The sequence below is a fragment of the Neolamprologus multifasciatus genome, chromosome 3 (genome assembly GCF_963576455.1).
Source record: "Neolamprologus multifasciatus chromosome 3, fNeoMul1.2, whole genome shotgun sequence".
NCBI classification, from domain to species: Eukaryota; Metazoa; Chordata; class Actinopteri; order Cichliformes; family Cichlidae; genus Neolamprologus; species Neolamprologus multifasciatus.
The window spans coordinates 17,988,928-18,003,446 of record NC_140441.1 but is presented as its reverse complement, the minus strand read 5'-3'; the positions used below and the strand labels follow the sequence as shown (position 1 = coordinate 18,003,446).

Genomic DNA, 14,519 nt, shown 5'->3' with positions numbered 1-14,519 from the left:
TAGTGTGGACGTAGCCTTTGCCAAGCTAATTCTGGTCCCCGGGCCTTATGTTTGACACGCCTGACCAAGAGAAACACCATTATTTTGCTCTGGAAAAAAAAACCTTTAGAGCAGTTTGAAGTCATACTTCAGACTGAGCCCAGCATCCACCATTGTCACCCTATGTAGTACAATAAACTCCCTTTTCTATGTTGACAGCTCATTCAATAATTAAAATAACCATTAACTGCTGTGATGGAGCCTTCTTTAAAAAAAAAGCCATTCAAACATAGGACAGCTAAGCCTTGAAGAAAATACTAATACCTGCAAATAACAGCATACCTCGCTGCAAACGCGGCATCTAAAAGACTTCCACAAGCTTACTGCTGTTAAACAACCTAATCCCCTCTTCAAGTGATTGTTTCCATGGATGAATAGTTTGGGTCACATCTGCTGGTGCTGGCAGATGTCTCACAAATGGATGTTGCGACTTAGCAGCAAATACAAATGACCCATATCGCTGGCCTAGAAATGTCAGTGATTCCAATTTAACCAGCGATACAGCTGAGGGACAAGAACACTATGAGAGGTGCTTACACAGAGGCATAAAATCAACTCTGTGTAGTCATGCAAGTCATTTTCACAGCCACAACTTTTCACAACACTGGAAGATGTTTACACAAAACTGACCTGAGCTACTGAACCCTCAAAATTATCATGAGATCTTTACACAACTGGTATCCAAGAGGACCTATCAACATTAATAACTCCAAGAAAAAAAAAACTATTTTCAACCAATCTTTTAGCCTACAGCCATGGCCCTGCTGGACACTTTTAGTCTATTTTCAATCCACTGTTGCTAGGGGAAACTTCAGCACTTGTAATTTCTATGGCAACCCACTGTTCCCAATGCTAGCAGATCCTGTAATTTCTTTGCAAGGGTTTTTAATGCATATATTACCCTGGTCCACTCTTGCCTCCTAAAGCTTGGTTATTCACAGAGCTAATGGAGGAGTGCATAGTGGCTGGCACTTTGTCAATTTGTCATTTCAGCATGCTGGTCACAGCTGATGCTCGCAAACACGCACGCCTGGACCGATGAAGATGTCCAATTGCATCAAAGTGCAAGAAACAACAGTGACTTTTAAGAAGAAAACACTGATAACAAATAGAACTGCTCTAATTCTCAGTTTTTTAATGATGGGTCCAGAATATCACAAGTTGCGCAATTAGAAAGAAGGTAAAAGTAGAGCCGAAATGGGGCATTTAAGCCCCTCATTGACATTTGGTGGTTTAGAAATTTTTTTCAATATATTTTTTCTTTCTGACAAAGCAAATCTCTGACATTTGTTAGGTGCAGTTATTTATGAGTCCTTAGTAAGAGAAAACTATAAAGTTTAATGTTTTATTGTACCAACAAGTTGTGGATTACTCGTTTACTCTTGCCCAACTCCGCTCAGATGTTGTGTTTGTGTTGTTTCAAACACATGTTGACAACAGAGAAATTGCAGAGTGACCTCTAGTGGAAAAAGCAGGCAACATCAACACTGATACCATGGTTGAAGGGTGTTTCCTCCATCTCTTCTTTACTTTTCTAAACTTTCATTTATGAGCTGTTATAGAAACTGATACAGATACATCTAGCTAATAGCTAATATCAGTTGTGTTTAAGCAAAAACTACTGAAGATTTAAGTCTACATTTTAGGCAAACCCAGATATCTTAATGGCCATTCAAGTGCATTTGGCAATTCATCAAAGTATTTTCTTTCTAAATCTAGTTTATATGCCTGCTTCCATCCACTTCAAAGCCTCTTGATTTTGTGTTGGAATTTCGACTTGTTTAAAAGTCCGTACTACAAAGACCACCTGTTTACCTGCTGACACTTTATTCACTGGCAACCATAAGACAGGATAATCACCAGAAACCCCACGATGCAATATTACTCAGATTTTTAGTACTACAATGACATATATTGTGATTTATAACAATTTTCCACTCTAAATTATGTGCTTAAACTTAATCTTTGTCAATATATGCTGTATCCACTGAGATAAAGTTGTTGTTTTTTTAATTATTAATTGTATTTTATTTTTTTTTGCTGAAAAATGAGATCAAAAATACAATTCCTGTTATCACGTATATCAGTCTGTGATTGACTGGGGGTCAAGCTGGCAATTACATGCAGTCTTTTTCTAATAACACAACAATTAACTGTGATAAAGCACCAAACATCACATAACCAGAGTACAAGCAGCTGGCAACGAGCTGAGTCCCCTCAGGTTGTGCTCATTAACAAAAACTCTTTCAGACTGATGGCAATCTGTTTGTAAATTAGACAACAGTTATTTGCAACCCTTTGACATATTGAGAGTGACTGCAGTCAGTCCAAGTCAGACTGTGACTGTCTGCAGACAAGCTGTCTCCTATCAGGCGACCTGTGCCATCACCCTGTCATCAAAAGCGGTCACAATTGAAATTCAATACAATCACCAGGCAGACACTGGTTCTTGTTTTTAGATGTAGATGAACGATGATGCGTTCCTATTTTTACTGGTGCAACTCCTCTATTAGCTTTGTCTGAATTAGGCAGCTTTGTCAAACTAAGTGCACCCAGTGTTAGATGGATTTTCGGTTGAGCCAATTTAATGTAATTTTGCTCAGCTAACATTATAACAGGATGGTGGTGCATGAGATGATCCCTCTAGTTCGTATTATTCCCAGAGGATTTTAATTTATTTAATAAATATTTTAAATTTGGTCACCCTGTATCGACACATAATCACCATGCAACATGTCACAACACTATATGCTGTATCGATCCTCCACGCGCAACAACTACTCTTGTACGTGTGTAAATTTGTGATGAAGCATGTGTCGTTATAATATGTAGCACAGAGGTCATTCTTAAAAAAGAGATCACAATCCCATTTAAATAAAGGATTTAATAATAATAATAATAATAATAATAACCTTTTTGCACAGGTCACAAGAACTGCTTTAAAGTAAAAATAATCTGACCATTGTTGAGTATTCATGTAGTTTAACCAAAATGAGACTCAAAGCTTTAGAGTCTTCTGAAAATACACAATTAAGCTTTACACCACTGACAGCAACCATACGTTTGTGTTCACAATTGCAGGTCTGAGAATGATTTTAATCTGACGCCTAAAATCTGTAGATACCGATTTGTATTTGTATGTAATTTAACAGAGCTATCAGTGCTGAAATCATCGAAATATGTTCTACAGCACTCAAGACAAATGTCAACGAATTATCGTGAACAGGTGGGTCTGAAATCCTCTCAGATGGTTTACCATCTACAACCTGTTTTACATGCAGGTTCTATTCATAGGAAGTAAACGCCTACACAGAAACTAGCTTCTCTGAGGTACGAAAGGCCAAAAAGCTGCTATCTCTGTAGATGAAACAGTGTGCTGGAAACATCCGCGTGGATTTGTTGCACAACCAAAGTTATCCTTGCACATGCATCTTCATCAATCCCATTTTAGTTTGTGCTGAGATCTGAATCTGTCACTTTACTTTTCACCTCGGGGGTGGGACCAGGTCCTGCTTTCTCTACAGACCTTAAAGCTGGATCCAAAGCCAGCAATTACCCAGCAGTCCCTTCCCACTGCTGCCGTGCCTCATCTTCAGCAATTAGCACAGAGGGTGATACTCTACACGCTGCTTTGATCAAATGCACGACATGCTGCAGAGGCAGCAAAATACAGCTGAGAAGCCCCTAATGAAAGAAAATGAGACGTTATTAATGCTTGATAATGTTAATCAGCAAATCGGCGAGCGCTCTCTCGCTCAGCGGTGCCACTGGAGTCCCACAGGGCTGCCTCAGCTGGAGGTAAGAAAACATTTGAGATGCACTAATGACTGGAAAGCTCGTACGCGTCCATCCCGCGTGCGAGCGCTGCACAATCGCTGAGGCAGCAGCACGGAAAATAGATAGACACGATCTAGCTCCAAGTCTGACACACAGTATTAAAGTACCTATTTATTTCAGTTCTTTGGGCTTTTATTTTGACAGAAAGTTCAATCAAAAGGGTCGCACAGTTGAGCCTGAATACACGACTGTAAGCGGGAAAGCCAATTACACTCCTCAAAGCCAAGCTCGCCGCATCGACGTTACCCTCTCACATTTTGTTGATGTGACAATCAAGCACTTGGGTGCGAGGGGTGGGTAGGGTGGTGCTGCTGTCAATAGTCATTCCACTTGTACGCGAAATCCAATTTTTGCAGCTCCTTCATCTCTGCAGGAGATACAATAGCTTGTCAGTGGGTTCATCTTCTGCGGTTTGGTTGCCCTTTCTAGGCAAATCGATGGACGGGTGTGCGCTTCCTTAAAAAGTCAAAGCAACAAGGTAACTCTACTGTAAGTACGAGACCAGCGGGGATCAAAGATCTCCAATGAGCCCAGCGCAACAAAAGGTCGCAGCTGTTCAGTCGGAGCACTCACAGGCACCAAGAGTGAGCATCACATCACAGGCTGTTTGAAGATCCCATTTGGGTGGGGGGCTGGGGGCGAGTTTCCTTTCTGCTGCAGCACACAACTCTGCTTTTAAAGACACTTCCGTCAAATGGCAAATTGCCTGCACTTATACAGAGCCTTTTAGAGGTAGATGGGTTCTTACAGAGTGTTTTCACAATGTGTTTTCCTTGCGCACACAAACGGCAGCTGCCTCGGGGAGCAATTTGGGCCTTACTCAAGGACGCTGTGGCAACATGGGCAGGCCGGCCGTGGCTCACCTATTATGTGGCCGACGATACCTTCTGACCCTCGCATCGTTAATTACAGTCGAGAGCTGGTGTGAAGTCTCTTCAGCAACTCTGGGGAGGTTAGAACGTGGTAGTGATGGTGTGCGAGACAGTCGACAAACTGCTGATGTAAACAGGCACACACTTCTCCACAGTAAACTAGCTTTCCCTGCTAATCCCCGGCAAATCCTTCGAGAGCCAACGGGGCCATTTTGGACAGCACCCCGTAGTCATCATTTGCATTCATCAGAGGAACGCACTGGGGACAGGGGTAGGGTGAAGTGCCAGACTGAGCGCAGCGTTATCAACAGAAATACTGTCACAAAGCACCCCGAACAAAGCCTCTGTTTTAATTAGATAACACAGTGTCAATTCAGAGGATTCAACGGAGCACAGCCTTCGCAGAAAACGGGGAGGAAATGGTGAAAGGAAAAGTTGCAGGATGGACTCTGAGCGGGGCAGGAGGGGTTTCTCGACTGATAAGAGTCACCCAGCCACCGGGTGATGGACTTCAGAGTAGCTTTTTTTTTCTTTGGATGGGGGGGCTGCAGAACTGACAAGATGCACATACTGTACCCAGAGGTTACTGCCTCCACTGCTAGGCTGGAATAATAATGAGAAAGCATAGCAGCAGAATATTCATAGGCTGTCACATTACAGTGATTCTTGAAGAGCAGGATGCATACAATATGAGGTGTAGTGCAAAGGAAGAGGGGTGGAGGAGGAGCAGGAGGAGATGTGTGAAGGAGTCCATGCAGACAGGCTGAAGTGCCTGAGCGCTGGTCAGTTGTTATTAATCACACTACTGCCTGTAGAGAGAAGCAGACACTTTCCATTCATCTTTAATTAGCTGAGAGTTTTTTCTTTAATAGGAACACTTGAAGCCGGAGGGCGCACCTGTTGCAGAGAGGACTCTGCGCGAGTTTGAGCTGCTGCATTTAAAACGAACAACATCATCCACGTTGATAAAAATGTCACAGGCATCCACAGGTGTCCTCCTGCCCGCCAGAACGCGCCTGAAACTCCTTTAATGCTGCCAAACTGGACATGCGCCTTAAGCTATGGTTAATGCCACCTGTGCACGTGCGCGGTTCTAATTAAAACGAAGACTAAAAAAGGTGTTTTTTCCACTGTGGCGGGCTTACCTTCAGAGTCTCTATGTCCAGAGTAGCCGACTGCTCCATTTTCCAGTGGCATTTATCACACTTCACATATTTCCACAAAGTTGAGGCGAACGCGTGAAATTCATCTCCCCCGCCGCGCCGCTAGACCCACTTCTTCACTCTCATTAGAGAAAGAACAAGAGAGAAATGAAGGGACATAAAAATATATATACCTGCTGTTTCAGGAAGGTTGTTTTTTTTTTTAAATATATATATTAACGCTACACTTAAGTTGTGTTTAAGCTGTATTGTGTACGGAAGCCGGTGTTCAAACGAGCTGCGGTCTAATTAATGTACTCCGACTTGCGCGCTCCCCCTTCGCAGCTCGCTTTGACACGCTTCGCTCTCCTTCAAAACTCAACAGCCGACAAGTATGACGGAATAACCAGCTGGACTTCCGCTGCTTAACTTCAAAATAAAAGTCGGAAAATGATGTCGCTTATTCAGCGCTGCTCAAGAAGGGAAACCCACAGCAGTCAACAGGCTGTTTGTTGTTACAAGAGTTTTTATTTACTTTAAATTATGCGAATTAATCTGTATACAGAAGTGACCACCTTCTTCTTCACTTTCTTTAGTTGCTCCATTTAGCAGTCCCCATCATTCCTAGCATCCTCCTCTATCACACCAACCGTCTGCATGTCCTCCTTTACTACATACATGAGCCTCCTCTGAGGTCTTCATCTTTTCCTCCCCACTGAAAGCTCCTTCTCCTACGTCCTTTGTTGGGTGGTCCTGAAAATATCTGCTTTACAACAATACATCTGTACTTAAAGTATAAAGGTCAGTCTTTCAAGGATGTCAACGTTCACATTTTTGACTGAGAAGACGTGTCTTGAAAAAGGGGTAAAGGAGGCCATTTATGTCCACTGTAAAGGACCATCATCAAATGGAGATCATGGCTTACGACACAAGCTGTCAGCCACCCACAATGTCATCTTGAAATCTCTTCAACCCCCACTCACACTTTACCTCAGATGACCTCATTAGGTCGCATAATGGTATAGGGCACAATGATGACGCAAGCCTTTTTAATTACATTCATTGGACGACTCACACGATTAAGAGTGGGTCCACAGACTTCAAGACCACCTCCAAAGGGCACAACACCCACAAGGGGTTAAATACCTGACATTTCCTAACAAATCTATTTTTTGAACTGAAGAAACCTGAAGAGGCCTAACAAGATGAGTCAAATTCTCATAATAATAATAATAATAATAATAATAATAATAATAATAATAATAATAGGGGGACATAACAAACTTCAGATGCACTTTGTAATGACTAGAAAATTGAACTGAGCTTGTTTTAAACATGGCAAAGTAGATCGTTTTAATCGTTTCAATTTCCGGTTTATTCCTAGTGAACTCCGGTTGACTTTACAAAATATAAATCCCACTTAACGGACAATCCAAAGGCAGAAATTGGATTATTCTGAAAAAGCCTACACTCTCCGGGAGAAATCAGTAGACACAAAAATGTGAGAGTATTTGACACTAAATGAACAAACGGGTCAGCACAGTTTCCTCTCTGTTAGTTAAAGGCATTAATGTCACTGGCTCACTGTACAGCTCCATCAGCTCCCAAAAGTTGGTGATTGTTGCACCCTGCAGGAGGCACACCGACAGTGCAGCAAAAAGGGGGCGATCTTTATGTCAGCGTGAGTGTGTAAAAACACAAACTGGTGCTCATTAAACTGGGCTTGAAATCACAGATAATTTAAACTGTGCGTCGCTTATGTTGCAATCTGCACTTCGTGCACCTCGTTTTTAGCGTCGGAGTCCTTTGCAGCATTTATATAAGAGTCCCAGCAGAGGGGGAAAACGATGTTCCAGCCAGACAGATGCAATCAACCCAAGAGCTCCCAAGCTGAAGGATAAATAATCGACCGTGGATCAATTCATTCTTCATCACGAAGATGTCCGACGCTAAGCAACTAATGGCACAGAAAAGGTAGACCCCCCCTGCTTTCCAACCTGCACTGAACCGTGCGTGGCGTATTTTGAAGCAATGACAGATGTCAGGAAATTAAACTGTTCAATCATATTCTCCATGTATTGCACTGGCTGACACTGTAGCAGCCAGGCGATGATCTATATGTGCTGCTTATTCTCGCTGTCGTGTAGTCCTCGTTTATTTGAATGATGATCTCCGTATATCTGTGTGTGTCTGTGCGTGTTTTCCTGCAGTGCTAAAATCGCCGCTGGAGCCGTTGTGTGTGTTGAAAGCGAAATAAGAGGAGATGTGACCATCGGTGAGTATTTTATATCATTACGACCTTCAAAATAAAAAAGAAAGAATAAAGAAATCTACAGCTGCTGCTTTAAGCTCCATGTAAACCCAGTTCTTCTTCATTCACAGGCGCTAGAACAGTGGTCCACCCAAAAGCGCGGATCATAGCAGAAGCAGGGCCTATAATCATCGGAGAGGGGAATCTAATAGAGGAGCAGGCGCTTATCATTAACAGGTAACCCATAGGTGATGTGTGACTTTACAGTCTCGCTTTTATTTTTATTTTTTTTTTACATTTATTTTTTCCTGAGTGATCATTTTCATGCACACTTTCATTCCTTTAACGTCTCTTAATAGTTATCCAGAGAATATAATGCCAGACTCGGAGGGAGTCGAGCCAAAGGCCATGACAATCGGGACTAACAATGTGTTTGAAGTTGGATGTGGTATCCTTTGCTGTAACAATAGCCATTATTTATGTAGGCCCACGAATGCCAAAAATAATTAAATAAATACGTAATGAATCATTTAATTAAATGTGTGGTTAATTAATTAAAATGGAAATGAATAATTAGTTAAATACATGAATCATTAATCATATATCAATTAATATAATACATTTAATTAATTATTTGTGTTTGTTTCCAATTTTAATGATTTAATGACACATTTAATGATGTATTTGTTTGATTCATTTTGGCACTCGTGGTCCTCTATATTTATTAGCCTATTAAATAAATATATACAATCCTGATTTTTGTATTTTTTATTTTTTTTTTTAATTATCTTTTAAATTTTGTTGTTGTTGCTTCATAATTTAAGTGTTTTTTCTCATTTGGGAATATTGTTGTCCATATAGAGTTTGTCCACCAGAGAGCACTAACAGGCTTTGACTTGCTTATCACATACTATATACATACAGTACAGTGCAATTACTTAATGCTCATTTCTATCTACTCCACACTCCTATTATATTCTAAAAAGTAACTGTTCTAGTAACTATTCTAAAAGTAACTGTGCCTCCTCTAAATTCATCCACTCAACCCAGCTGTTTTCAAACATGTGGTGCAGGCCTCCTTGTGAGAGACTCATTTGATTTGGAGGACATGATTTGAATGTGACATGAACTGTTTTATGAAGGGTTAGTTAAGAAATAGGAGGCCAGTTTTTTTGTCTTTCTTTTTTTGGCACAGCGTGTGAAAACGGTTTTGCTTCCTGGAATTTAAAAACATGTAGGTTACCATGCCAATAAGCAGTTTTAATCAATTTCCCTTTGTTTATTTTCTATGAATTTTTAACTCGTATATGTCAAACTGTGGCAATTCTTTGAAAGACGATGATTTAGTAGAAAATACTCAGTCATAGCACATTCGTAAATGATTAAATCTCTGATTAAAAACTCCACCAGGTTTACAGGAAACCAATGATCACAACTCACACAGCGTCATCGCCTCAGGCTAAAGACGGAAAAGTTACCAGCAGTGCCAAAGGGGGCAATTTTTGTTGGCTGACTGGCCGAGTTGCACCCCTGTGCTGAGCAGGGATTTTCCTCTCACGCCCGAGAGGTTTAGGACAAAGTAGTGCTATGTTTAGTTGCAGTTTATGCCCCACAAACTGTTAAATAAACAACTGTCTTTTTGACATAGTTTTGAGAATGTTTGAAGACAGTGAAGTTAAGATAACAAACATTTCAAATATGGGAAAGTCTGATTATTCATCACTGTGTCATCGCTTCTTTGTAATTGTGCTCAGCTGGGATCCTTGGTATGCATTTTTGGCTAGTTTTTAACATACTGCATCACATCACATTCAAACTTATCTTGGATCTTTCTTATTGATATTGTTTATTGTAAGAAAAAAAACCTAAAAAAAATCAGACTTTTGGCTTCTGAAGCGGGCATTGTGGAAAAACCTTGAGAACCATCATATTAAGACAACTTCCTTGTGATTGGATGTCCCTATCAAATAGAAGGATTGAATGGCTGGTGGGTGGAGCTTTTGTGGTCACAGCTAGAGCTGTGTGCCTGAGATGACTATTTTAGAGCTATCCATTCGCTATGACATTGTACAGAGTAGAAAACGAGTTCAGTGGTCACAGGAATTACTTGTACATATGCTGACTTTAGTATTTAGTATTTGTTTACCATGTTTACTCACAACTGTAACAATATATATGACAGAAAATAAGGGAAAGCACGTATGAAAACAGCAACATAAGTCAGTATGCAATAGCTTTTGATTACATATCAGTTGTTTCATTCCCCTGATGTACTGGTTGAAGTCCTTGACAAGTCTGACACAGTCTCTCAAGCTTTGAAAATTGGAGACAACAATGTGATTGAGTCCAAGGGTAAGTATTGCATTAACATTAGAAAAAACTAGAGTCTTGACCCCACCCTGAGTTCTTGATATTTTGCTTCCAAGGATCCATGTTTTAAAGTGCTCTTGAGCAATAATTCTCCAGGCTTTCTGAAGGTCTTTTAAAATTTCTCTTTGGACACTGGCTGCTTTTTCACCCATTTCCAGTCCAGCCCTTGTACCTAACCATTTTCGTTTGTCTTTTAAAGCCACTCACTACCAGCCTATAAATCATTCAAGAAGAAAGTCACTTTGCTCAGAGATGAACTTTGTATTTGACAGTGTCACAACACATAATGGAAAACCTAGCAAAGATTGCAACAACGCATCATTAGGTACTATGTTACTAGCAGCCTGTCACAAAGACACATTGTTTGTTCACATGTCTTTACTTAAATCTACAAAAAACCACTAAAACTCACATGTAAATATGGCTTTACAGTGAGCCCAGTTTTCATATTTTTGACAGGGCGTTTTTGTAATGTTCATTCCCAGCTGATCTCGGGAGAAACGTGATCCTGACCAGCGGCTGCATCGTCGGCGCGTGCTGTCAAATCAACACGTGCGAGGTCGTGCCGGAGAACACAGTCGTCTACGGATCAAACTGCATCAGGCGTGTGCAGAGTGAAAAGCCACAGGTCAGTGCTTCACGCTGATGCTTGTCTGCGATCCTCCAGGTTCTGCTGGCTTGTAGGCACATTTGTAATAACCTGGGATGGTTTTTAATTTATTTTTTAATCACATAGCCTCAGACTCTGCAGCTGGACTTCCTCATGAAGATCCTGCCCAACTACCACCACCTGAAGAAAACGGTGAAAGGAAACGGCACGCCTGTAAGAAACTAATGAGGATCCAGAGGATTGAAACCCCCTGCAGTCCCAAGCACCTCCACACACAGACACCTTACACTCGTGCACTTCACTTGAATTCATGTGTACTTATCTTACACTTTAGCATTTCGCTGTCTGATTCTGATTCTTCATGCCGTCTTCACGGATCCAGCAAAAACAACCACGTGCACTTTCGCTTTTTAGATCAATATTGTGACTATTTATGATCTGCTTTGGACCTGAAATCTCAAATGTATCATGTCTGTTTATGCTAATGTGTCTCATCTATATTTATAAATGTTCCAATAAAATGACATAAATAATGCAGTAAAGATTCAAATAGGTTTCCTTTCAAGCTCAGTTATTTTATAATATTATTCGACCACTAGGAGGAACTGTTGAGCAGCTCTTGGCTGTGAAGCCTTTGTTTCATCAGGTGATACAAAATATCCAATTAAAGCAGCGTTCTTAAATAACACGACTAAAAATATCTTTTTTGTGTGTGTTCTAGAAATAATACTCACACGATTGAGTTTGTGTGTGGTTAAATATAGTCCTTTCAAATGAAGCGTGATTTGGCTGCGACTCGTTTATCATTTAATAAATGCGATCACTGAGCAAAAGTGAGGCCTTGAAAAGATAAGGATGGGTGTGGCAGCCCCCTTTCTTGGATATGTTGGTGTTGCCAGTCATGTGTCCTCCCACCAGGGGTTACCAAATTGGTGCCGTGGGTGGGTAGAGTGGGAATTCCACGCAGAGTGGGTGTGGTTCAATTTCTGCTGCAGAATGGGTCTGATTAATGCCTGGCTGCCCTCCCCTCATCGTGTCTGAGCCCCCTTTTAGAGTTGCTGAGCCCATCTGTAGCACAGACACAGATTTGAATGTGTGTGTGTGTTTGGTGGACAGTCAGTAGAGCATCACCGCCTGAATCACCTGACATAAAAAGTTCAGAAGTCACAGTTTACAGTTGCATCCTTTAGCTGTAAAACAAGCTCAAGGCCACTGCTCATGCTCTTCGGAGTCTAAAGGGCTGGTGTCGTGCTCAGTGCATGCTACAGCGGCTCCCTGCAGGAGGCCCACAGCTGGTGTCGCACACTGCCAATACTCATTTGAACATGTCACGGTGGAGTCCCACGAGGAGTGCACGTCAACCAGGGGGCTAATTACTTCAACAGCGGAGTGCAGCCGGGTCCACGTCTAGGCTCTTTTCTGTTCTCACTTCTTCAGCTTTCTTTTTTTTTTCCACTACCCTCATTTTTATTTTGGGGTGTTGCTGAAGCGGTCAGTTTACTTTAATGTGACAAGGAAGACAGATGCTGCGCACAGTTGCACGGATGTGGAGAGTGACAAACACCTCATGGGGGGCTGGTGTGGCCTTTAATCTGCAGTGGGTTCTTTACGCAGGCAAAATGGCCATGGTGATAGCAGCTCATAGCAGGAATGTGAGGGGAAGTTCAAATATTGTGCTATATTTGGAAGCAGTTATTTATACCCCTCCCTTACTGTACAGTTCTGAAACTGAATTATCCAGCTTCCACTTATTTGTTAAAGCAGGCTGCTCTAGATTGCAGTGGTATTCACTTTTTTCTTTTTTTAAATCTCAAGTCTTTATTTGGCTTTAGCTACAATATGCAGCATTCTTTGAACATGCCATAATATCTTATCTTAAACAAAGAGAAGTATGAGATCTTAGATGGGAAAACAGGGCTGGATACTGAGCAGGCTGCTGGAAAACAATGTGAGCGAGCACCGTTTGGAAACATGTAACTATTGGTATAAAAAAAAGGGTGAGAGAATATGTTTTCTTGCTCTTTAATGAGCTATTATGGTGCTTTCAGCAGCACTTGCAGTCAGAGTCAGAGAGTCTTGGTCTAATCCACTGTAGTCCGTCATGTTCAAACAGGCCACCAGTTGCTTTTGGAGGACATAAAAGCTTTCTGACAGCTGACCTTTGCATCCAGGTCCGGTCCACCTTCGAAAAGTGAAATGTGACCTATAGGCCGCAGTGATTTCCATTGCAGTCCCACAGAAATAATTAATTTCATCACAAGGGGACCCACAACCTCTGGATGTCATGCCTTTTTGCCGTGTTAGCTGCCTGGCTCTGTGGCTTACAGCGTCACTCGGTTAGTGCAGCACTTTTGGTCAAATCTGAATTACTGTGGCTGCGCGGTTTCAGTACATACAGCACTTTATTTTATGACTAAACACCAAGTGACACCCTTGTTGAAAAGTGTGGAGTGGTATGCCACTCCTGGTTCAGTGGCACATGTCACATTCCCTGCTGCTCTCGGGTGGTATGTTGCTGGTATTCATTGAGCCACTTTCCAGTGGCAGGTGTTGCTTGATGCTGGTTAACCATTATTGACTGTCACTTCAGTATGCACACCTAATGCCAAGAGACTTTTTTGCTTGGCAAACATTTTGACTTTACAGCAGGGAAAGTACAGGTGGAATGATAAATGGATCACTTCCATTCAGTGTCCCAGCAAGCCATTACAACCACACAGCTTGCTAGCTTACACCTACGCTTTTACTTGGGAGACATTTAGATCCAAGTAATGCAGTAAACATAAAGATATTTACAGACAATGCAGCATGTGCTTGAAAGCATGTTTTTCTAAATGTCTGATTGTAAAATTATTTTATATGATTGGCACTGCAGAAAATAGCTTTTATTAAAGCTCTCATAAGCTAACAGGCCAACTAAGCTAACATGGCCAAAGTTAGCTTAGTTTTAATAGTATATGTGGGATGAAAGTAGTGGTAGGTAATGGTAGTAGTAGTGGTACCCAATGTTCCCTCTAATTTTTCATGTGTCTGAGCGAACACACAAACTCCCTGAGCGGTCCCTTGGACCACTGTGAGCAACATTAGACGTGTGCACTGTGGTCACGCCAGCATCGAATCCATCCAAGTTACATGGTTTATTAAAAATAATCAAATTACAGCGTTTACATTTATGTTAGACTACTTGTAATTAACTTTTTTAGCCCACTTACAATGAAAATTTAAAAAAATATTGTCCATGACCTGTGTGGCATGTTAACACTATTGGAAGTAAAAAATAACTTGAACTCCAATGTTGAAAACACAACTTTTTTTCTTTCTTTTATATATATATATATATATATATATATATATATATATATATATATATATATATATATATATATATATATATATAA

At 41.1% G+C, this 14,519-nt stretch overlaps 2 protein-coding genes across 5 annotated transcripts in view; one reads left to right on the top strand and one right to left on the bottom strand.

The window, feature by feature from the left end:
• Positions 1-6,278, bottom strand: part of LOC146521818 (zeta-sarcoglycan-like) — a 62,013-nt gene extending 55,735 nt beyond the window's left edge. For all 3 annotated transcript variants that reach the window (XR_014871953.1, XR_014871952.1, XM_085148756.1), the window contains exon 1: positions 5,894-6,278. Coding sequence is in view for 1 of the 3 variants with exons in the window: in XM_085148756.1 (XP_085004882.1) it covers positions 5,894-5,932 (39 nt within the window). In the remaining 2 variants the exon portion in view is untranslated. The remainder of the gene's footprint in view (positions 1-5,893) is intronic.
• dctn6 (dynactin subunit 6) lies at positions 3,746-14,246 on the top strand. Of its 2 annotated transcripts, none has more exons than XM_085148785.1 (7): positions 3,746-3,837; positions 8,101-8,165; positions 8,273-8,378; positions 8,501-8,589; positions 10,446-10,493; positions 10,997-11,139; positions 11,248-14,246. In XM_085148785.1, exons 1-7 carry the CDS (start codon positions 3,761-3,763, stop codon positions 11,344-11,346), a joined length of 627 nt encoding a protein of 208 aa, XP_085004911.1. In that variant the 5' UTR covers positions 3,746-3,760; the 3' UTR covers positions 11,347-14,246. The 2 variants fall into 2 exon arrangements, with proteins under 2 accessions (XP_085004911.1, XP_085004904.1); XM_085148778.1 differs by lacking the exon at positions 3,746-3,837 and adding an exon at positions 7,608-7,864.
• Positions 14,247-14,519: the final 273 nt, after the last annotated feature.